A 24,960-nucleotide genomic window follows, 5' to 3' on the forward strand; every position below is an offset into this window, starting at 1 on the left:
GGCCAGGTTGGATGGGATTGTCTGCAACCTGGGCTAGTGGAACATGTCCCTGCTCAAGGCAGAGGGGTTGCAACGAGATGAGCTTTAAGTTCCTTTCCAACCCAAATCTTCTGTGGCTCTGTGACCTGTGTGATAAATGTGTGAATGATAAATGTTGTCTTCCACATATATGATTTTAACATTTATAAGTGACAATGTACTATGTAGAAATAGTGTTAAGGTAAAATGTAGTTAAGTAGTTAAGAGATTAAGGTAAATTGTAACTTCGAAATAGTTGTAATATGTTAAGAAATGTATTAATAAACACATGGTAATAAGTATCTTTTGAGTTGAGAAACTACAGAGCTAAGGAACCAAGATATCTTAGAGAAACAAAGAAGATAAACCATATCCATCCCAGGAAAATTGTTATCTCATCAAAACTCACACCTCCCAAGGAAACTGTCAGCTACAAATTAGGCTGGAGACTGGGGAGGCACCGGAGAGAGGGTGCCTCTCTTCAATTCTGAAGCGATCCAGAGGACTGAAGCGGCAGAAACCGGAGGAGGGAAAGTTGAGTGAAGTGTAAATTACTTTCTGGGCTTAATGAATATGTAACAGTTTAAGAGAGTACTGAAGTCCACAGTAAAATGAATGGAGGGCGCCTCTGGCAATATTGCTAAGCGCCCCTGCGCTGTGATATGCCTTTGTTCTACTAATAAATGTTTAATATTATATTGCTAAAAATTTAGCTTTTGAACTCATTTTTTTTTCACCTGCAAAGCTCCAAAGCCTGAGGGAGCGGAACGGATCCTGACAGCTGTCTGATCCCACCGCTGTGTGACCTCCTCCAGCCGCGCGAGGCGGTTCCGATGCAGGATCTGGGCCTGGGCACAGGGATATTGTGTTACCCGAGCGTGCCCGCGTCCTTCCCAACAACCCTCACGTTTGTGTGTCGCTGTCCTATTACAACACCAGATGTCATTCCTGAAGGACCACGCTCAGCTGAGTCCGTGCACCCACAGGGCCGACAGTCCTTCCGCAGCGTCCATCGTTTCACATTTAAATGAAATGTAATCAATCTGCCCTCTCAGCGCCCTTTCTCGGTGTCACCCAGCCCCGCCCCACGACAGCCACGTCCCCCACTCTCCCAGCCGGGCTCACGGCCGCGCCCGGGTCTCCTCCCCGTGACGCGCTGCCTCCGCCCTCTCCCTGCCCCTGAGGGCTTTCCCCGCTCCCGCCCGCGCTCCCCAACATGGCGCTGGCGGCGGCCGAGCGGGGCCGCGGTTGCCTCGGGGCGCTGCGCCGGCTGTGAGTGCGGGCGGGGGGCGGCCCGAGCGGCCCCGAGCGCGGGCAGGGGCGGCCGGGCCGGGGGCAGCCGTGGGTGCGGGCCGGGGGCGGCCTCAGCGCCCGGGAGGAGCCGGGGGGAGCTGCCCACAGCGAGCCCGGAGCCCGCTGCCCGGGCAGAAGGGGAAGGGGCTCTGCGGGGCGTGGTGGGGCACACAGGGAAAGCCGGGCTGCTCTCTGGGAAGGGAGAACAAATAAACCCCCCCGGGCTTTAGGGAATGGTCGCAGGTGCCGCGGGTCCCATGAAGCTGCCCCGGCCCCGGAGTCGGTCCGCAGCCTGTGCGCAGGGAGGGTGACCATGATAGCTGTGTGTTCAGTGTTTAGGACATGCACCAATTCTTCCGCCCGTTGTTATGACCGAGCTGTAGTTGTGTGGTGCCGAGGACGTCCCGTGTCTTTTTGCCCGATAACGCTTAAAGAATGCTGGACTTGATCCAAAATTCCGACGTTGATTTACATACTAATTAAAACAGTTCCAGGAGTTCGCTTTCACGGTTGCATCCATCCACTTCACCACCGCTATCTCATTTAGTTAGCATTAATCATTTGAAGTTTAGCTTTCCATTTCTGAAAGTCTCCATAATTGTTTCTTGCTCTTTCACATTCTTTTCTCTAGCACCTTTGCTCTACAAAAGCAGCTCCTGTTGCCTTTTTAAGCTTTTCTATTTTGTGGTGTTCATGTCTTCCTTCCCAAACACTTCTCGAGTTGGCCTCTCTGTAATAAATGCCAGTTGTTGGCTGTTCTGTCCACCAAACAGAGTTTTTTGCTTGTTTGTTTTTAAAAAACCCCTTGATTATTTCTGTTTGAATGCTGTTAAAAAACCAAGGGGATAATTTTTGTTATGTCCAAGTGAAAGTACTTAGGGAGAGATCTGCTGAAGTTTGAGCAACTTCCCTTGTTAAACCTGAATATGTTCTGTGTAATTAGATGTATTGGAAGTTTTGGTGCTGTCCTTCTCTGACTTGAAAATAAAAGTAGCTCAGTTGCCACTTCTTCATATGCACTTGTAACACTTCTGTCTGTTTATAATTGCACAGGCAATGGAACCAAGTACGAATATTTGTGAAATGGGCCTCAACGATAGGTATTAAATTTACCTTCTTTAGCTACTAGCTTAAATTGTTCTGCAGTGTGGATGGTTTTAGAGTATTAGTTGCTGAAAGACCGCAGGGTTTTTTAATAAATACTCGGTATCTTCACAGTTTTTGAAAACAGTAACCTGTAGCTAACCTAACAGAGTATTTAATGTTTAAACAATATTTTATATAATTTTATCTGTCATATTTAGGTACGTGGAACTTAATGGAAATGATTTATTTTTGTGATGTTTTTCTCCGTCCTTTTCTGATACAAATGTTGCAAAGTCTGTGAGAATTGTTTTATAGGCATAATGGTATTTAAACAATATATGAAGGAGAGTAAACAGGTTTAGCAAGATGATTTAAACTCACTCTGTTGTCATGTTATCTAAAAAGTTATGTTTGAAAATTCAGAGATCTATTTTCATTTTATTGTTTAGTTTTAAGGTACTTAGTTCTCACTGAGAAGTCTCTGTCAGTGCTGGCCTTATACTTCTATTAAGTTGTGGCTGATGTTGTGAGACTTTGTAGAAGCTTGTAAGTCACTGCTTAAAAAAACCCAAAACAACAGGAGTTGATACCTCGTTATTTGTGACTGTATATCAAGGGGGAACATTGCTCTTCAAAAAATGTGAAACACTTCTGTTGTGACGGACACAACACAGGTTTGGTTGTTTACACAACACAGCTATAAGCATAGCTGATGTAAGCATCAACTTTTAAGTAGAAGGGTTTTCTTTAGGGTTAGGATATATTTCTTGAATTCTAAAAAAGAAAAAAAAAATAGCTTAAACATACTTCTGCATAAGGACTCCAAGTAAAAAATCGCATGCGTAGCATGGGAATGCTTTTGGGTGAAGCATGTGGTTTTTAATTATTGAAGAAATGCATGAACTTTATAAATAATGTAAAAGAAATCAGGGTTTTAAAATTGCTTTGTTTCCAGGAACGTGTTTGTGGATTGGTTTCTTACTGTGCTGTATCCTTTTAAACAGGAGGTCACAGCATAGGGAAGATCCTTATTGCAAACCGAGGAGAAATCGCCTGCAGGGTGATGCGAACAGCCAAGAAAATGGGGGTGAAGTCTGTGGCAGTTTATAGTGAAGCAGACAGGAATTCCATGCACGTAGCAATGGTGAAGTATATTCATTAAATTTGTGACTGATGTTCATTCATAACGGTATGTTTCATTGATAAGTTCCCTGTGAAAGCAGATTTGGGTGCTGATGCAAAGTTGATTTTCACTTCTGTAGAGCTACTGCCAAGTTTTCCTTGAATAGATGAAAAGTTTGCCTGGTCTCTGTCTCAACACATGACAGCTTTATAGGAAGTGCATTCAAGTTTGGCTCTCTGACTGGACAGCCAGAGGTTAGAGAATGGTCTGTGATTTTGGGGAAAAAGTCAGAATTTGTTTCACCCAGTTGAGCCTCTGCATGAGGAAAGGCATTTTAAACTGCAGTCTGATAAGTGATATAATTAGCTCAGAAACTCAGTTAAACTTGCTAGTAAACAGTCTCTGTTGTATGTATTTTTTGTAAAACAGGCAGATGAAGCATATTGCATTGGTCCACCACCTTCACAGCAGAGTTACTTGGCCATGGAGAAAATACTGCAGGTGGCCAGGGTCTCAGCAGCACAGGTAAGGAGATCAGGGCCTTACACTTTCTGTTACTTCCATGTCTTCAGTTCTTTCTTTTTGCTCATCTTGCTTTTCCTTAATGCTCTATGAAGTTTCTGGGTTTTCTAAGCTAAACTGATACAAAAAATAGGTAACATTATTCTGTTTTAGGCTATTCATCCAGGTTATGGTTTCCTCTCGGAAAACACAGAATTTGCAGAGCTGTGCAAGCAACAGGGAATCATCTTCATAGGTCCACCTTCATCTGCTATCAGAGATATGGGTATCAAAAGGTATCTGTTTCTGATTTGTTACTTGGTTGTGCAATTTACAGCTTGGCAAAGCTGATTTTGTTAACAAATGACCGGTTGCTCTGTGTTTGTTTTATTCTGTCAATTTGCATTGTATTTCTACGGTTTTCTTCAAAGGAATAAACTCCAGCTTTATAGATTCATGTAGAGATATAAACAGTCTAGATTGTTCAGTTATTGGGACTTTAGTATTTAAATAAGTAATGATTCTACTTTTCCAGAATTGAGGCATTGCAGTGTAATATAGGTGAGGGTTCAGCAGTCAGTTTGGATGGGTCAAAAGAGCAGTGGTAAAGAAACACCATATCATCAGGGTTATTGTGGCTCATATAAAATGATAAGTTTATTTCATCACAGAGGATCTTATTCTTAGTTAATTAGATCAAAGAAATACTTCTAAGGTATGAAGTATAAATCAAGAATATGGAAATGAAGTTATTACTGACACAGGAACTGTATAAAAGTAATTAGAGATTTAATTTTTTTATCATCTCATAATATGAGAGTAAATTGCCTTAGTAATTTAACAAGCTTTGCATGCATTTTGAAAATTAGAGTTGTTATGCTGGAGTGTTTTATGTGTGGTATGAAGGTAGCCTGTGTAATGAAAAGAGTTTTGCCTTTGTGCAACTTTAAATATTATAGGATACAGTGTTGCAATTTGAAAACGTTAGGTTTTGGCCTCTGTAGTGTGGAAAGAACAGTCAAACTAAAGTGTAATCCTGCTTGGAGAAAAAAAATCCCTGTTGGAAGGATGTGCTGAATTACAGTCCAATCCTATGTAACCCACCCATGCAAGTAGTCCTGTTGAGGTCTACTGTGGAGCTATTTCCATGGAGAGGTTTAACATTGGGAACATTGGCCAGGTTTGGAGCTTAAAATAAGAAAGAAATATTATTATCATTCTAAACATAAAACTGTTCTGTCAAAGCACTTCCAAAGCTATAATGTCTGCTGCTGGCGTTCCTGTTGTTGAAGGTTATCATGGAGAAGATCAGTCTGATGAATGTCTAAAGGAACATGCCAGGAGAATTGGATACCCAGTAATGATTAAAGCTGTCCGTGGGGGTGGAGGAAAGGTAAGGAACTCCTCTGTTCCTAACATGCTGTAAAGTTACCACGTCTCAGGATCTGTAACTCAATATTCTAAAAGAAAACAAGAACTGGAAAAGTACTTTTTGTTAAAATTTATTATTAATGGCCAACCTAGCATTATGAGATCTCATTTCCCTTTGATATGAAGAAGATAAGTAGCTGGAAAAAATCGGAAGCATTTTGTTTATTTTGGTGGATCCCCAGTAATTCACAAACTGGAATAAATTGGAAGCATTTTATTTCAATGGATTTCCAGTAATTCACATGGGCAGAAAAGTTGTCCTGTGGGTTTGTGCAAAATGAGATGACTTTAAATTGTTACTCTGTGATAGCTTCTGTGACTTCTTTTGCTAACAGTTTTAAATATTGCATAAGAAATGATTAGAAGTACCATTTTGTGTCTAGATACTTTTTAATGTGTGGTGAACTCCCAGTCTAAGTCTGATTTTGCTCTGAAATAAATGTTTATACAAATTACATATAGAGAATTTTCGTTATTTCCAAAATAGCTATATTTTTTCTGTAATAAATAAGTTTTTCTCTGCCAACCTTGGAAAATTTCTATTATATTTGAGAATGAAATTGAATTTTGTGCTCACGCCTATCAACGGAATAAAAATATCTGTTTTTTACACTTCTTCTGGCACTTTTAGTGGGACTTAGTAGGATTATCTTACTGGAAGCTGATACACAATTTTGCTAAGGTGTATGAAAGGAACAAAGTGTTATTTTTAAGCTCATTTCTCACTCTGTTTATGCAACAAGGTTTTTCATTGTGTGCTGTATTTTTAGACATTTAGATAATCTTTTTTCCTGTATTTTAGGGCATGAGGATTGCTCATTCAGAAAAGGAGTTTCTGGACCAACTAGAATCAGCAAGGAGAGAAGCAAAGAAGTCTTTCAATGATGATGCAATGCTGATTGAGAAATTTGTAGATAATCCAAGGTAAGAAATAGATGTTTCAATATAAACACTGTAATGTTTATTCTACTGCTAAATAGACATAACTAGCTTAGTCATAGGACAAAAATTGGTTTTGTATGTTTGATATGCACTATGAAAGTTGTTAATTTGGTCAAAATTGTTTATAAGTTACTGAATTTCTTGTAGTGGCTTTGATTTGAATGACAGGAATTAAAGTGCTACTGCTTGGGAGACATGGAAGTGAGGGAGCTTTCTAAAATTGATTTACATCTGGGAAAAAAAAAATCACTGTATAATATTTAAACTATAGACCTGAGTCAAGCTGTGATGGTGTTTCTGCTGCCCTCAGGTGTCCTAAGCTAGTTATTTAATCTTTCTCTATTTTGATATTTCAAACAGAAGTGAGAGTCTTTAGCTCTGCCTGGCCCATGAAACTACACCAATTTATATTTTATAAAGAACTTCTCACAGTGGTCTGTTTGATACTCTTGTACTTTACATCTGTTTTTCCTTGAAGCATCACTATAAGGAAAGCATTTATTCTAAAGAAATTGAGGGTCTGATTGTGCTGTCAGGTGGGCATGAGAAAAGACTCCTTCCTGGGGAATTTCTTTTGTCAGCATCTGAGGATTGTCAGAATGGTGATGCATTTTTATTAGTTTTATGCATAGAGTAAAATTCTGCCACCTAATAGTTGTCCTTTGAAATGGTGTTTTGAAGTAAACAATGTTATTCCCGAGCCAGGGCTGCTTCTATCTCTTGTGGATTGCTACATAGTAAATTATGAGAGAAATGCTCATTATCAAATTAATAGTGAAGTGGTTTTACTTTCATTATAGTAACTAAGAAAGAGGTAGCAGCCTTCAGATATGTGTCTTTTTTATCCTACAATTTATGAGATTTCACTGCAATAGTTGGTAGTAGGAATCCTCTTTCATGTAGGAGATCGAGTAAGTCTAAACCAGCTGAAATCCTGCATAGTGGCAGCCTCACTTCTACATTTTTGGCATTTATTTGAAGGCAGACACTTAAACCTGTAAGAAATCCTACTGAAATGTACAAGTTCGAAGTCTGTTTGGGGCTTTATTGAAATACATTAAAACATTTATTTTTATGGAACAGGCATGTTGAAGTCCAGGTATTTGGTGACCAGCATGGAAATGCAGTGTATTTGTTTGAAAGAGACTGCAGTGTGCAAAGGAGGCATCAGAAAATCATTGAAGAGGCACCAGGGGTGAGCAGAAAGTTGTTAATATTTTTTATGAACTGACATGTTTTTAAAGTAATTGCTGTCCCCCATTGAATGTTTGTTGTGGGTAATAATTTATTTGTAATTCTCAGATCTGTTTTAGTTTTGCTGCGGAACATGTTCTCACTGAAAAAACCCGATGTTCTTTAGGAAAATGATTCTCAAGGAAATATTATGTAGATTTCAAGTGTAACATAGATCAGGGTTTCACTACAGTTGTTAAGTACTGTAAGATATTCATGCATGCCAGGTTTAATATCACCAAACTTAACAATAGTTTATAATTTTTTTGTTACTCTTTTTTACAGCCAGGAATTAGTGCAGAGGTTCGAAGGAGACTTGGAGAAGCTGCTGTCAAAGCAGCTAAAGCAGTGAATTATGTGGGAGCAGGTAACTCTGGGGAGGTGCAGCTTTTAACTTAATAAGACTTTAAGTCTCCAGCAAATGGCATCTGATTGTTTCAGAGTATGACACACATCCCTCAATTTTTTGAGGTTTAAACAAGTAGTCATGTAGTTAATTCTGATGTAATTACAGATTTAAATTAGTGTACCTGAGCTCCAGACTAGTGGCAGCTGAAAGGTAAAAAGAAAAAATTTCAGAGCAGGTAATTTGATCAACTCAGCTGTTGGTGGAAAGTGAGAATTATGAATTAGTAAGTTTGAGCTGAGCAAGTGGAAGATAATTTCTCTTTTAGCATAAAAAGGATAACACTTTATATGCAAACAGTAAAGTCTCTAAAAGAAAAACACAGCTCACTGTAAAGTCTACACCATTTCACAGATGAAAAATAACCTCCTAAAATTATTTGTAACTTTATTCTCTCACTGCTTTCTTTGGATATTTATTAAAAAAAAATTTACACACCCTATGAATATTCAGAATACTTTCAAACAGTCTTGATGCACTTTTTAAAGTGCTAATGAAATGCAGCTCTTGCTGTAGAGAGTGGCTACTAAACAACACAGGTTATGTAAATGTACAAGGAAACAACCCTTCTGTTTTCAGACCTCAGTTTTGTGACCATTTAGATAATTTGCATGGAATTTAATGAAATTCAGTGTGTCTGATTTAGAAATAATAGTCTTGGCATAATTGAATTAAGTGCCTTAGGTGTCTTTTCCATAAATGGACAGCTAAGATGCTCTTTGGTGAAGTGTCCTTTTGTTAAATGCTTCAGGAACAGTTGAATTTATTATGGACTCCCAACATAATTTTTACTTCATGGAGATGAATACCAGGCTGCAAGTAGAACACCCAGTCACAGAGATGATCACTGGAACAGACTTGGTGGAATGGCAGCTTAGGGTAAGTGTTAATTGATTTTACATGTAGAGTTCCCCCTGAGTGCTCTGTGACACTGCCTGTGAGAGGCCAGATGGGTTTCCAGATCCTCATCTCCTGCTCAGCTGTCAGGTTAGAGTTTCCTTTGCTCTACTGGAACATCTCACATTGCTGTGTTGGATGTAGAGCATTGTGTAGGTGCTCTGAATTTCAACCAGTGTTCTCCCAGCTGTGTAGAGAGAAAACATTTTTTTAAAGTGTATGTAGAGACATTACAGAGAATGTGGGAAGTGGGAGTAAGGTTCTGATCCTTTCCATGCTATGCTGAGAGTTTTTTAAAACTCTTAATTCAAATTTATCTGTGGCCCAAAAATCATTCTTGCATCAGGCTGTAGGAGGAAAAAATCTTCACAAAAACGTATGTCTGGTGTTATACCAGTATAGCCACATCCTGAAATAAATGTACGGTGGCGTGGACTGGAGCAGGGGGTTTCCCCACACACCCAATTTGCAGAGATTACTCACACATTCGAATGATCACAGGAAGTTTTGGGTATTAGGGAACTTGAAATAAAAATGAATTCTGTTTGGATAAATCCAAAAGTGAGGACAGCAGCTTAAGCAGTGTGAGATTAAGGTTGGGGAAGTATTTAGTGTAATCGGAAAGAAAATTAAAATGGCAAGTGCTGTTGCAAAAAGAAGGACCATTTGTCTTCCTTATCTGGACATGGAAATTGAGCATTGAATCCTGAGTTAGAACAGGGATCAAACAACACTGGAAGGAAGAGAGAGAAAAGGTGGAAAGGTTCAGTGGTCTTGGCACATTTTTTCTCCTTGTGCTTTTTAAAATGTTCTTTCTGGTTGTTCATGTTTAGAAGAAAGATAGTTAATATTTGATATATCAGCACTCCAGACTATTGATCCTGCGTTAAGGAAAAACCTATTGTTTTCAGGTTGCAGCAGGAGAGAAGATTCCTCTAATGCAGGAAGAGATCCTGCTCCAGGGCCATGCATTTGAAGCTAGAATATATGCTGAAGACCCTAATAATAACTTTATGCCAGGAGCTGGGCCGTTGTTGCACTTATCCACCCCCCCAGCAGATCGATTCACCAGGATAGAGACTGGAGTCAGGCAAGGTAAAACTGAAGGCAGTGATGGAAGAAGAAATAATTAACATCAAGAACTTTTCTTTGTAAGCATTTCCCTCTTTGGCCTAAATAAGTTTGTCTAAAAGAGTATTGTTATAAAGACAAATCTCTACAGAATTATTCTTCTTTGTGATTTTCCGTGTATTTTTGGTTAATCACTGAGTATTTTATTTACCTCTTCTTTACCTGTACCCAAATTAATGTCCCCTGGCTCATGGTGATGATACTCTCCTCTCTGTTTAGCAGTCCTGCATTCTGATTGCAATAAAGAAAATTGAATTTGAATAATGTCACCTCTACAAAAATTTATTAAAAGTCTGTGCTGAAGTTGTCCTTGAAATTGGAATGCCAGGTCACATCATCATGTCCTTAAATAGCTTTAATCTTGAGAGAAATGTGGCCATGAATTGTGCCCGAGTTGGATGCCGTGTGGTGGCCAGTACTTTGCATTACCAACTTTCACAAATACTTGGTTTCATGTGAACAGCATTTTTGTTTTATTGACACATTTTAGGTGATGAAGTTTCTGTGCATTATGACCCCATGATTGCAAAGCTGGTTGTTTGGGCTGAGGACCGACAGGCAGCTCTGAGAAAGCTGCGCTACAGTTTGCACCAGTATAATGTAAGTGGGAGGAGCCCTGTGTGATGTCACAGCTTGAGCTATCACAGCATGCATAAAATACTCCAGTAAAACAAAAGTGGTTTCTAATAGGGAGCCTACATTGCCACTACCATTTCAAATTCATTCGTTCTTTGCAGAAGTTGTATTTTTTCCTAATTTGCAAACTTCTCATTGGTGGAGTGAGTAGAAATAAATGTGAAGCCCAGTTTTACACGTAGATTTTTAAGTGTGTGATGTCTTCAGTTGGATGATGCACCTGGGACTTTGTAGAAGAGTAAAGCTAAACAACATTTGCAATGGCAATTCGAAAGCTTTCTCAAATTTAAAGGGTTTCTTAGGTGGAACTTATGTCAGACAATGTTTGCTTGTAATAATTTATTAAAAGAACTAAATTTTTAGAGTATACATGTGGTAGAGAAATATGCTATCAGTTCTTTTTAAGAAACGTTCCATTTTTCCCCTGTGAAAACTACAGGTATTATAACTGTTTTCAAAAGTGGAGTTCAGAAGGTTTGGCTTGAGGTGAGACTGAATATTACTTGTGCAGAATTGATTTACACTTTTAAATCAACAGCATGAACGTGACTGAGGTAGTGAAAATGTTGAGCCCATTATTGTTTTAGCTAAAAATGAAATTTACTGCAAGGGAAAGAGATAAAATAATTCTTTTGGTTTTTCCAGAATTTTCTTAGCAGTTCTGTCAGTAAATGTTGACAGCATAACATAGTTACCAGTTTCACTGATTTCTCTAAAATAATTGTTGTTTCATTAGGTATTTTGCCATACAGGAAGTGGATAGTATCTAGTAAATTTCGGAGTCCCTCTTCCCACTTATTACTATTAAAAGATAAATATGGCATACTGAAACTATTGTGACTCATTTTTAATAAGAAGCATGTGTCAGGTTGGGAATGTTCTTTTCAATACTCAGAGCATATTTTTCCAAAAGAGTAAGGTTTTTTCTGAAATTACCTCCTGTTACTATTGCTGGGAAACTTTCCTCAACTTCACAGTGGACAAAGGCAGCATTTAGAAAACAGAGTGCTTTTGAGAAAGCAGCTCTTGGGTTTTTGGTTTTTGTTCTGGTTTGTTTTTTTGTCTTTTTACAGTCAATGGTTTAATTGATAATAAAACAGACCAGTTGAATGAATTACCTTTTATTGATAAACTTTGTGAGCAGAAAGCTGCATATTCATAACTCAATTTGACAGTATGCATCTGTTTCTTTACAGATTGTGGGATTAAGCACTAATATTGATTTCTTACTGAGCCTGTCAGGACACCCACAGTTTGAGGCTGGAAATGTGCACACTAATTTCATTCCTCAACATCATGGTGAACTATTTCCAACCAAAAAGGCAACTCCTCATGAAGTTATGTGTCAGGCAGCTCTAGGGCTCATACTGAAAGAGAAAATGCTAACAGATGCTTTTAGAGATCAATCAGATGGTAAGGACCATTGTTTTGTTTTATTTTGTGAGCTCATGTGCAGTTACTTAATTTGCATGTTCATTTGCCTGCTCAGGGTTCTGTGTTCTGGCATCTCCCAGATACTTACACACAGAGCAGACTATAACTTTTGTTAAGGGACAGATGTGGAATTTATCACCACTGTAATGTCCAGAGTACTTCCCAAAGCACTTCAGACAGGCACTATTGGGAAGGCTTTGGAATTCATGGTCAGTGACACTGTGAGCTCTTTGCTCTTCATAAGCACAAACAGTGACCTTCTGCCTCAGTTATGCCTACAGTTGGCCCAAGGTCTTCAGACATAAAATTGACTCTCCTCAGAGTGGGAGAGGCAGTGGGGTTTAATGGAACCTTCATCTAAGGGTTAATCAGGACCTGCTGTGGTGTACTTGAATTCCCATGCTCTCTGGTCCTGTTCAAGGATGTGTTTGTGGAAAACAGCCAGTGCCCTTCTTAGTGCTTGTAGTTTCATATTTTCTGTAGATTACACAGCATCAGTTTATTCAGTGTTGAAGATGAAGGGATTTTCACTCTCTGTGACTACAGTGGTGCCCCAGTCTTTTCTGTGCAATATAAATACATAAATATGATGGTAGTAACAATAGGACAGTGATTTAAAGGTCTAAGTGTTACGTTTTGCCAAAGTAGAGAATAAAAATAACGTATCTGTGTCTTTTGTGTTGTAGATAAATTCTCGCCATTTGCATCCAGCACTGGTAGAAGAATAAATATATGTTACACTAGAAAAATGTCTCTGCTGGATGGGGAAAACAGTAAGTTAATAAAAAAGTGTGTGGAGGGAAAGGAGGTACTTGATGGATAAATTTATTTTAACTGATGCTTGAAAATTCAGGCTAAGAAACATCAATTAGAAGCAGTATGAGTTTTATGCAGTGTAAGCTGGGATTCACAGAATTCTGGAATTCACAGAACTGCATGTTTAATCCACACTGTTATATCTTGAGGACATGTAAACCAAATTTAAATGGCTACTAATTAATGTTCATAATTTAAATGAATGAGGTTGAGATTTAATAAAGAGTGGAGACTTTTTTTAAACTTCATTTTGGTGCAAAAGTGCTCAGCACTTTTTCCCCTCACAAACTTGTTTTTTGTCCAGATAACTTAATACAGATTTCAGAGCATAATTTCAAATGTTCATCTTTGAAAGAAAAACTGTCTGGAATTCAGTATGAAATCTGCAGTGTGTAGTAAACTAATATGAAAATACTTGTTCTTTTCTTAGTGTTGGTAGGCTTCATTTTTATAAAGAAAAACTTGATATTGTTTATATGTCATCATTCTCTAGATAGTATAATTAAATCTACTCACACATGCATATTTTGTTTTACTGAACAGTTGTGGATGTAGCTGTAAGTTACAATCAAGATGGATCATACAAAATGCAGGTACAAGTACAATTCTTTCGGATATTTCATTAGATAAGAGTCCGCTTCTTGTAGATGTCTTAGTGTTAATTGTTACTAAAGTTGCTTGGTGATTAAAGATGCAGGATTCTATTTTTAGTTTGCTTGTATCCATTGCTATATACTGTTACTTTGACCTGAAATTGTCTCTGCTAGTTGCTGGATTGGCATGGAAGAGCTATTCAGATGCTTCTGAAAGTAAGACTAAGAAAAGTGTTTGTACTGTCAGTATTTAAAGGTCTTATTCTGTATTTTCCTTGTTAAATTTGTCTTTCTAAAGCATGGAAAGTTAGATTTAATTCTGCATTTTAAAAGATGTTTTTTCCACAGGACTCCTGCTCTATTCTGTGCATGAGAATGGATCTCCTGTGGGATAAATAAAAGCTTTCTAGAGCATTATCTGCAAGATAACATTTTATTTTGAAGATGAAAACTGGAGAGTGATTACCAAATGAGATGAGGAATCTTCTGGTTAGATAATTGAATGACACCCCATAGAATTGGCTTCTTTGTCCATGCTATAGAGCTCCTATAGTATGCAGCTCAAGATGGCTTAGATGTAGATAATTTTGTGTGCACATGTGAGAGTCTCCAGTTGTGGCTTAAGGGGGTTGTGTTTGGCTGGGTGTTGAATATTCCTTCTTGCATCACCTGGAGCTAAATGTCTTTTTCTCTCAGATTTGGCACCCAGAATGGATGCATACTCAAGAATGCAGCGTCTCTGTAGTTCTGCTACTACTTTAATATTCAGAAAAGGGGAATAAAAAGAATAAGTGCTTATGAACTGCTTAGACTGTATAGAGTGAGAATACTAGAAAAATAGGGATAAAATTACTGTGCTTTCAAGGTTATAACCACAACTTGGGTAACTCAAACCTTTACTTCTACTGATACGAAGACTGAGATAACACGCATCCCTACAGTAATACTCAGGGGATTTTGAGTGTATTGATTATTTATGTAAAGCCTGAGAGCTCTTACAATTGAGGCTTATCTCATGTAAGTCAAGTCACCAGCAATGTGACTAGAAGGGATGTAGGAGCATTTGTGGAGGGAAGTGCAATGTAGACTTCTAGGGAAGAAGGAAGAACGGGGGTTGACATGGAAATGGAGAGAAGGTGGAGATAAGAGATGTAAAGACATAAGTGGGGGATTAGTTATGAGGAGGACAGTGCCTCTGGAGTGTTACAGAACCTGTCCTGAGGCAGATCAACCAGAGCAGGTGGCTGGGCCATAGAACTGGCAGGCACTCAGTGCTCAAGCAAACGATTTTATGCTCAAGGATCAGTGTCATCCTTTCAATGCATGTTTTCAGTGGAAGAAGTTTCCAACTATATAAATGAATACTTGAGTTTTATTTCTACTTGTACCATCCTGAAAGACCAGCAAGCCTCTGATTCTGTTCTCAGTGATGTCAGACTTAGAAGTAAGCATATCAGCGAAATGTAATGCACTTATGTTTCTATTCTTACAGTCTTTGTGTGCTGCAGTTGTGGTACAGGTGCAGTTTCCACTGAAAGAAAGGGTGGGAAGGGATGAAAGGTTACTCACAAATCAGTGACCTTTCTGTTTGGTCTTTCTTTTGCAGTTTTGGTGTCTCATTGACACTGTTTCCATTACTGCTCTGTTCCTTTGTAGGTTTACTGAATATGTTGTAGTTCTTGTCTTGCAAGCTTCCAAAACAGAGGAAGTCACCTGTCTTTTGGAAAACATTGTGGAATATGATGTCAGCTGAATACTATGGATTCTTCACTTTGAAGAAAGTCAAGATGCTAGGACAAATTAAAAATATTGGATTTTAGTAGCATCACTAAACCAAATAATCTGGGGTGGTGGGTTTTTTTGCTTTTCTTGAGAATAGTATCTCTTTGTTTAAAATAAAAATTGGCCTGGATGAACACATTAGATAATTTGCTGAGCTGTTTGTATTGGATATGAAACAGTCTCTTAACTGAAAAATAAAGAATAAGTAAGATTTAAAAATTTTTTTTTTTTTTAATTCCAGAATTGTCTATGAAGAATCACAGGTTATGAGGGTACAAATACAATTTTTTGGTTTATTTATATCATGTCCTTATAAAAGCATTTAACTTTCAGATTCAAGATAAAACGTTCCTGATTTCTGGAGAGATCTTGAAAGAAGGTGATTCACTTTACTTGAGGTCTTCAGTAGATGGAACAGTGTCTAAGTCCAAGTTGGTCATTTTGGACAACACCATTTATCTCTTCTTCCCGGTAAAGTTCCTTTCTTTATTTTCACAAATTTAAAATGTCAGAATTTTATCCATGTAAATGAACAATATAAATGGTAATAGAATGTGAAAGAGAATCACAATTTCAGTTTCTTACTTTGACCTATCATATTTTGATACTTGTTGGATTTATAGTTCTAATTAGAAGTTCATTGCTTATGGTCAGTGAGTGAGAAAATGAATTACTTTTGGAAAGGTAAAATATAGTTGGTGAATCAGACTTGGAAATGATGATTTAGAAGGGGGGAACACAAAACATTAAAATTGTCACGTATTTAAGTTTGTCACAGAACAGTAGCAAGTACTTCAAACTGACAATTATTTGAAAGTTCTTCTAACTGGTGTTTTAATTTCAGTTACATACATATGACAAATAAATCAATAATGGTCTGAAGAAGGATAACTTCAGCTAATACTAAAACTGGAATTATGACGTACCATGGCATTATATACATTGCATAAATGCAAATGACATTTGAAAGAAGAGGTACCCTAATTTGCGTTATTAGGCTGGTAATGTTTTATTTGCAGTTAAAAAGACTGCAAGGTCTTAAAGTAACTCAGTAATAATGTAATCTGAAGTAATAAATTATTATTTATTAGTTTTAGTAATTAACCTCCAACTCTGAGCCCCTTAAGATTTTCAGCAGAATGCAGCAAAAACTTTGCTGCTCCAGTGGTGAGGACAAAATAACTCATGCTGCAATGGCAAAGTTCAGCTTTCCTGTGGTATCAGAGTGGTGTCTGGGGTGAGTGATTGAGAAGGAATTTTAGGGCATGGGAAGGATGTGGGGAGAATGAGTCTTTGGGAAACTCTGGAAAGCAACTCTGAGAGGACTTAAGGTATTTTGAATAACAGTGAGAATTTTTGACTAAATTTAGCACTGAATTAATTTTACTGTAAGCTGTGAAGCACTCACTGGCAATGCATGACAATGAAGATGCCAGCGTGTCTCCTGCTTGTTGCAGCAGCCTGCCTGCCCCCTGTGCAAACAGCCTTTATGCATTTTCCAAAACTTTCTGTGCTGCTGATGCATGAACAGGGAAAGTACAAATACAGGGTTTGTACAAAGATCCACGTGGAGCTGCTTTGTCACAGGGGTTTGTTCCTTCCTTGCTGGTCCTTCCAGCAGCAGGTGTGACTTTCAAGGCCTCAGACACTGGCAAAGCAGTGACCATGACAGTCCTACTGTTGCCCTGACCCAGGGTCTGCCACCCTCAGAGCTGGCTGGTTTTCCTAAGGCTGGATCTGTTCTTTCCCTGTGTTTCAGCCCATCTACTGGTGCTATTATCTTATGTTTTTAACTCAGCTGTCCTGGATGTTCTTCCTGTAGGAAGGCAGTGCTCAGATTGGCCTCCCTGTGCCCAAGTACTTGTCTGCAGTGAGTTCAGGGGCAGAGCAAAGTGGAGCTGTAGCACCCATGACAGGCACAGTGGAAAAGGTAATTACAGCAACATACATGAATGAATGAATTCTCCAATATATATCTCCAAGTTCACTCTTCCAGAAATGGTACTTCTATACTGCCAGGAAAGAATTTGGACCAGAAATGTCAGTGCTTCTGATTGGAAAAAGCCGTGTTTACTCAGAGTTTTCAGGAGCCGCGCAGGACTTCTTAAGGCTTCCAGACTTTGTTCTCTAGATCTGGAAGATCTGAACTAATGCTACTGCTTAACTAATTTTTTCTTCATCTTAATTACTTCCCAAGTCAAAGCTCCCTGAAGTGTTACATGCTGTTTGATTCATTTCAGCTAACAAAAGAGTGAGATGCTAGATGCACTTGCAAAAAAAGAAATACTCAGAAATGCCTTTTTTGTAAGCTGTGTGTTTATTTCTTTTCTTTAGCTCAGCAAGTCTCGTGTATTTCTCTGTACAGTGACAAAGTTTAACAGAAAGAGATTTTCAGGAGAGGTTAGTGGTTGAAGGATTCAACCACTAACAAAAAGGCAGTAAAAAGGCATGAAGGGTGGAGTACATGGAATGTGGATCTCTGACATACTGAATGAACACTCCAAATCAGAATAATTGTTGAAAAACGAGGTGGCTTCTGCCATCTTCTTTGTGGGTGTTGTTTTAAAGACTTCAGGGACTGGCTCCAGAAAGAGGTTCTGCACTTTTCTCAAAAGAGAATTGCTGAAGCTCAGAAAGGGTAGAATATACATCATCTCTTCTAGCGTTTCTTCTTTGATAGGTAAATGGCTTCCTGGTCATCCTGGCAGCTGGTACTGACCCTCTTTCTGTTGGCTCTGCCTTCCCTTGAAGAGATCTATCTAGAACTATTTCTTATCTAGAGAACTCAGATACCCAGATCAACAAAACTAAAGATAACATGAGGCTGTTTTGCAGAACCATACTCACTCTGTGGATTGTGTTAGTCAAGATCCAGCTGATGATTTTGAATGGTACAGACATAAATGATTTTTTTCCCCCCGAATTTTCTCCTGAATTGCAGGTGTTTGTGAAGGCAGGGGATAAGGTTCAGGTTGGAGACCCTCTAATGGTTATGATAGCTATGAAAATGGAGGTAAGTGACATATAACGGTTTTAATTACTGAGAAAATAAAAATCTGGTCAAAATGTAATAATTTTTGGTTGCATTATTGAAGTATGGTGTAGAGTGCAGCTTGCAGATGTCAGTATCACTTCATCTGCTGTAACATCAGTGTTGTGTCTGACTGGATTTCAGAGGATTATATTTGTTGTCAGTTTACTAACAAATGATTATTATATAATCCATGGTATTCTGCAGCTGTTTTAACATGCATTTGGGTGGTGGTGTCAGGCCTTCTGTCCCCTCCTCTCCTTTGGCTTTTCTAGCAGAAAACTGTCTTGGTGTATCTCTTGCTCCCTTGTTGCAGTGGGGATCCTGCAACACGCATATATCAAACCAGGAGTCCCGTGGAAAGGAAATATATATGGACAGACAGATTCTTGCTAGCTGTTTCAGAGATGTTTATTTCTCCAGCCCGCACGGCCGGGGCTCTGCTGAGGAACTGTCCCAGTCACGGGACCAAGGGTCCTTCTGCCCGCGCAGGGAGCACAAACCAACCAATGGGAACGAGGCTGAGCAGGGGCAGGAAACCCCGTGTCTGTGCCCTCAGGGCCCCTCTCCCAGGGCTACACGGCAGGGGAGGGACCCCAACACCTCACCCGTTTTATTTTAATAAAAGGAGAATGAAAACAACTGGATAAACATAACAAGAACCGTTTCAAGACAAAACAAGCCACCCTCCTGAGTCTTTAAATGTCCAAACAGATTCTCTGGAACATCTTAGGGCTGACAGAAGGGAGACAGAACTCTGAGCATGCTTTGTGGGGAAACTGAGGCAGGAGAGGGTTTAACTTCTTCCCTCCCCCTTTTCATCCCCCACTCGGCATTGGAAAGGGATTTTTGGGGAAACAATTGGCAAAAGCATGGTTTTGTGAGGGAAACCATGGATGAAAAAACGGATTGGGAATACACTGGGGGTAACAGGACATAGGGTAAAAGGGAAAGGTGGGATTAGGAAAGGGAAACTGTAGGGGGGGCTTACAATGGAGATACTGTCTAACATGACTACGATTTTTTGCATATATACTGCCTTTTACAGGAACACCATCAGGCCCAGTGACCTGCGATGCTTGTAACCCTTTTCTCCCTACTACAATATTAAATTCCACCACCTCTCCATCTCCCAAGCTTGGGATGCATTTTTCAGGGTTATTCTTTTTAATAGCAGTTCTATGCACGAATATGTCTTGCTGGTTGTCACACCTTGTTATAAAACCATAATTTTGCTTAACATTATACCATTTTACTATCCCTAAGGTCTTAGTTGCTATGATCTTTTCCTTTTTCCGAGTGGCTGCTGTTTTCTGTCTCGCTGCGTCTTTGCTCTCTCCTTCGGTCGCTCCCGTGTTGGAATTGTCGGGGCTGCTGGTGCCTGCGCGCTCTTCCCGGGGTCGCGTTCGGGGCCGCGCGGGCCGGGCCGGGCCACGCCGCTCAGTTCTCCGTGCGTCGCCTCCTCTGGTCGCAGCTTCGCTGCCGCTGCCGGGCGCTGCACCCACGTCTCGGCCGGGTCCCCGGGCGATGACTCCCCCGCGCCCCGCTCCAGCGCGCGTCTCGGCTGGGCGCGGCTCCATTCCACCGCCATCGCCGCCAGCCGCCGCCCGCGCGCCGCCCCTCTCGGTCGGGCGTTCCCGGGGCTCGCTCCACCACGCGCTGCACAGGACCGGGCGGGCACCGCCGGGTCCCGCCGCGCCTCGCTCCGCCACCGACACTGCGGCTCGCGTGGCTCCGCCCGCACGCGGGAACTGCCTCGCTGCTGCTCTCAGAGCGCTCGGTGCACGTGGCCTGGGCCGCACGGTCCCTGCGCCACGCTTCCCTTCGCCAGGACACAGCTGACATTGCTCAACAGTCTCGGTAACTAAATAATATTCACGAAAATATTCTTCCATCGGCATATATTTTGACTCCAATATTAACTGTGTCCAAACGGTTTTCCAAAAGCCCTTGGTAATAATTAAATCCCAAGAAACATAGAAAAAGTTCTTAAACAACCATGCCAGGAAGTGTTTCAGTTCTTTTTGAGCTTGAATCAAGCTAAAATTTACAAATCGTTGTTCAAGAATCATTTTAAGTTTAAGATAAATGTCCATATGCGGCTCTGAGAGCCAAGAGTCTTCCCACGGTTCCTCCATAGTTTAGATATGGAATAGCAAAGCAAAACCAAGAAGAGGAATCCAAAGTTTCCAGGGTTTACTCACACAAATCAGTCGCTTAGGGATCGGGGATCGTTCTGCCCGCATTCTCCACCATTTGTTGCAGTGGGGATCCTGCAACACGCATATATCAAACCAGGAGTCCCGTGGAAAGGAAATATATATGGACAGACAGATTCTTGCTAGCTGTTTCAGAGATGTTTATTTCTCCAGCCCGCACGGCCGGGGCTCTGCTGAGGAACTGTCCCAGTCACGGGACCAAGGGTCCTTCTGCCCGCGCAGGGAGCACAAACCAACCAATGGGAACGAGGCTGAGCAGGGGCAGGAAACCCCGTGTCTGTGCCCTCAGGGCCCCTCTCCCAGGGCTACACGGCAGGGGAGGGACCCCAACACTCCCTGGTTGTGATACAGGCACATGGATGTCTGCAGTTACTTCAGGCAGAGATTTAGCTAATGGGGACTTTGTAAATATGCACAGGATTCTTCTTGTGTATAATCTTTTTATTATTATTTACATAAAGTTTTATGAGGAGCACACTAAAGATTCCATGTAATTATTCACAGTATTCAGAGGACTGGCATTTTGGCCATTTTACCTTGTCACACAGCTTGACTGTGGCTCAAGATTGCTTGAATTACAGTTTTTGTAGCCTGAACTGGTTTGGTTGACTATTAGTCTAAAATAAGCCTCAGTTTGTGGCGGCAGAACTAAATCTGTTGAGAAAATCTGCCTTTCCCTTATCATGATCATGTTCTTTTTTAAATTACACTCAAATTCCATGAAATAAAACAACTGTGTGCACTAAAAAAAACCTACACCCAAAATTCTTTGCAGTTGGATGCTAAATGTGTTTGTGCCTCTTCAGCTGATATCTCAGACTGACATTTGCTGAGGTTTTTAAAGTGCTATTGAAATAGAAAATGTAAAATTTAAAAAGCAAATTATTATTTGAGTCCTTAGATGTGAGTATTTAATATCTGATATTAAATGTTTTGATATTAGACTAACCCTGTGTAGGAAACTACCCAGAGGCAAAGCTACAATATGAAACTAACCTGGTACAATAGCAAGCAGACCAGTTTGGGGTTGGTGTGTAAGCATGCTGTTCCTTTACTGTCATTAGTAGCTGTATTTGTATTTCATCTGTGTTTTGCCAAATATCTGCCCACTAAAGATCCTCCTGGCTATAAAACAGAAATATGTTTAGTAAATCTGCAGATTTCTCTTACGGGAACAAATCTGCTCTCAGATTAACATTTTGGATTAAAAGTGTATTATTTCTGTTTGGTATTTATTACAACAACAAAAAGTATTAGTGAGGTAAAATAACAGTCAGCTGTTCATACTGATGATAATTCAGATGATGATGATAATTCATATAAATGCATTATATAGCATTTTTCTCCCCAGTATATGTATCAAAAATTCATAAGAAAATAAAACTTGAAAATGGATCAGGATAATGGTTAAATGAAGGCTTAAAGTAAAAACATGTGTTAGAGGAAGGAATTAAATCTGTTCAGTTCTAAATGGACCAAGGAATAATACTAGCATTTGCTGGAGAGAGAAAGAGAGAGAGGGGAGGAAAACCCCTGAGTTGTCTGCTGTTCACTCTGGCTGTGTTTCTGTGCAGCACACCATAAGGGCTCCCAAGGCAGGAGTGATAAAAAAGGTCCATTTCCAAGAAGGTGCCCAGGCCAACAGACATGCTCCACTCGTTGAATTCGTGGATGAAGAGGCAGAGTCAAAATAAAATTCAAGGAAGGTGCATTTTACTGTTTCTACTCTGCTGATTTTCTCCTAAAAGAAGATTTCTTCATATTTTCAGCAAACTGTTTTGTATGACTGGGGGATTGGTTTCCTCTGCACTTCCTGCATAGTTTGACTGTAAATTCTGCTGACTTCACTGAAATTTGGGTTTCACTATACTGTAATTGTATTTATAACTTGTGGACCTATGTGATTGTTGTCCAGTGGTTGGTTGCCTGTGGAAAGGCATTAGACTGGAAGATGTGGAACTCTGAGAGGATCAGAGAGGTTAATAAGGACTCTTAAGGTACAGACAGGTTGAGTTCTTCTGCCTACTTCTCTTCACAGCTGCCTTTTTTCCCTTAAATATGAGGAGATTGATTTGAAGGAAATCTGAAAGACAATTGTTTTATTTTCTGGCAAAACTCCTGTTTGTGGCTTATGTTTTTTGCCTTAATAGGGAATTCAGGATTATTCCTTAGCCCAGAATCCCTCTCGATCATGTCTGGTGCATCTCTTTTTCCTGTTTACCTCAATGAGTCGGGAAAATTTGCATTTCAAAAATTATTTTAATATACCTCAAAATATCTGGTACAAAGCATTTTTCAAATACATTTGATGCACTAATCAAAGTTGGAATGTAACTGCTTTCCAAGATTACCATTTGAACTTTAAACATGAAGTAGTAACATATAAAGATAAGCTTATTTATTACTTAGAAATGTGTCAAAATGCAATACCGACTTCAAAATCTTCATTACTGTTACCATATTGTTCATGTTCTAGTGTATTTCTTATTGGCTGGAATGAAGTACACCAGAGTCTTTATAACAACATGAAATGTTACTAAGAATAATAGATTTTTTTTGTATCTGCAGGGTTTCAAAAGGAAAAATTGGTAGGTTTTTTGGATATGCAAAGAAAAATGATACTGAAACTGAGCATACTGATCATTGGCCATAAATTTATTTTAACTTATTTAAAAAGCACCATAGAGAAACAAGAAAAGGGAAAGAAAAAAATGTTTTAACGGTTAAAAACTTTCAGTCTATTCATCTTTTAGTTAATGTGAAGTTCTGTGATCATGTGAAGTTTTAATATGCTAATTTAATTCAATAATCTGGTTTATACTGCAGAAAGGGACAAACCAGATGCTGCAGTGATCCCAAACCTGTAGTTAAATCTGAGCAAATGGACCCTTACCTGAAATCTCATTCTGAATCAATATACAGTATCATGGGGAGTTCTCTGATCTGCTTTTATAATTGTGCAGCCATGCCTGCAGTGCAGAAAAAAAATGGTAAAAAAGCACTGGCTCTGGATGATTAGTGTATTAAAAGCATATTTTAATACTTTTCAATTTTCCTTCCAATCCTATGGCCACCTAGCAAATAATTAAACTCCAGTGATCATCTTGTAGAATATTGCCACAGTGATTTTTATTTACTGCCAAATAAAAATTAAGCATAACTTCGAATGTTTGTTTTGGTTTTTCTCCATTTTGTTCTTCCCTTGGTTGCTTCTGTTCATGCATTAGATTAGAAGGTTTAAGCAGCTGTTTCTGTGTCATCTGATGATGATGAGCACAATCTGCAGATCACATTTAGGAGGCAGTAATCCAGACACTCACGGGTTTCACTGCAGGTAAGGCTAGGCATTTGTTTTATCCAGAATTGAATCTCCATATAGAAACATGAGCTCAGCCTCACAGAGATCAGCAGCTTGGCATTTATTTTTTCTCTCTCTGTGACATGGCTGTTTCTAGACCGACTTTGCTGCACTGAATCTGTACCAGAACATTAAAACTCCCAGCAGGAGGTTCTCTGCCCGCTCAGTCTGCACAGCTTGGCTGCACACAGCCAGTGCAGCTAAACACATTCCCTGGGAGCTGACAAAATGTCTTCCCTTAGGAGCCAAGGGGGATGAATAATCTCACCAGTGTTCATTTTCCCTCACTTCTCAAAAATTAGCTGTTAGGTTTTTATCTCTATAGGTTTCTACTGAGATTGATTTTTCAAATAGTGATGATTTTGTTTATTTAAGAAAAATCTCTTGCAGAAGTCACTGTCACAGTTTGCACACTTGAAATGTTTTACTGCAATGTGATTTAATTGAACTTGGAGATGCTCAAATAATTATTAAAGGTAGGTTGTTCCTATACCAGTATCTTAATTAACAAAATATTCATGGATCTTCAGTTTATTACAAATAAATTCTTGTGTTGTGAATGTAAATTGGTAAGAACCCTAGCATAGGTAGCAGTTAACTGTTGTTGTCTCTAAAACATTTAGTGGTAGATTAAGAAAGAAATTGTAATTTTTTAAAATGCAGTATATTAGCATTGGGGCTAACAGGATAATCTCTGTTACTAATTTATTATCAATGGACCTTTTCAAATAGTGCCATAGTTCTGAAACAACAGTCACAGATGTTACACGAACAATGAATCTGAACTTGTTCTAGTTGTAATGATTTTCTCTTGCTGCCAGAGGAGACAGGGGGCTGTGTCATGGGATATTTAATTCAGCCACAGTTGATGGTCTGCAGGAAAGAATGAGGCTGTTGGTGTTCCAGACTCGGGCTTCTGTGAGGATCAGGGAGTGACACTCTCTGTGGGCGCTGGTCAGCTTGGATCAGGTATGGAGCATCCTGCCTAGCAGTGTGAATGCTGCCAGACCGCAAGGAGAGCCCTGTGTAA

The 24,960-nt window shown here is 39.6% G+C and overlaps 1 protein-coding gene across 3 annotated transcripts; it reads left to right on the forward strand.

Moving 5' to 3' along the window:
* The first annotated feature begins 1,193 nt into the window (after positions 1-1,193).
* MCCC1 (methylcrotonyl-CoA carboxylase subunit 1) lies at positions 1,194-23,735 on the forward strand. Of its 3 annotated transcripts, XM_048313944.1 has the most exons (19): positions 1,194-1,290; positions 2,365-2,411; positions 3,402-3,541; positions 3,950-4,045; positions 4,196-4,317; positions 5,267-5,414; positions 6,255-6,376; positions 7,478-7,589; positions 7,913-7,994; positions 8,785-8,912; positions 9,842-10,025; positions 10,552-10,661; positions 11,894-12,110; positions 12,818-12,904; positions 13,491-13,540; positions 15,656-15,793; positions 17,145-17,252; positions 18,264-18,335; positions 22,147-23,735. In XM_048313944.1, exons 1-19 carry the CDS (start codon positions 1,235-1,237, stop codon positions 22,264-22,266), a joined length of 2,139 nt encoding a protein of 712 aa, XP_048169901.1. In that variant the 5' UTR covers positions 1,194-1,234; the 3' UTR covers positions 22,267-23,735. The 3 variants fall into 3 exon arrangements, 2 of the variants coding, with proteins under 2 accessions (XP_048169901.1, XP_048169902.1); XR_007205645.1 differs by lacking the exons at positions 15,656-15,793; positions 17,145-17,252; positions 18,264-18,335; positions 22,147-23,735 and adding exons at positions 13,889-14,029; positions 15,197-15,456; XM_048313945.1 differs by lacking the exons at positions 15,656-15,793; positions 17,145-17,252; positions 18,264-18,335; positions 22,147-23,735 and adding an exon at positions 13,889-15,456.
* Positions 23,736-24,960: the final 1,225 nt, after the last annotated feature.

This window comes from Corvus hawaiiensis, chromosome 10, assembly GCF_020740725.1.
Source record: "Corvus hawaiiensis isolate bCorHaw1 chromosome 10, bCorHaw1.pri.cur, whole genome shotgun sequence".
Classification (NCBI taxonomy): Eukaryota; Metazoa; Chordata; class Aves; order Passeriformes; family Corvidae; genus Corvus; species Corvus hawaiiensis.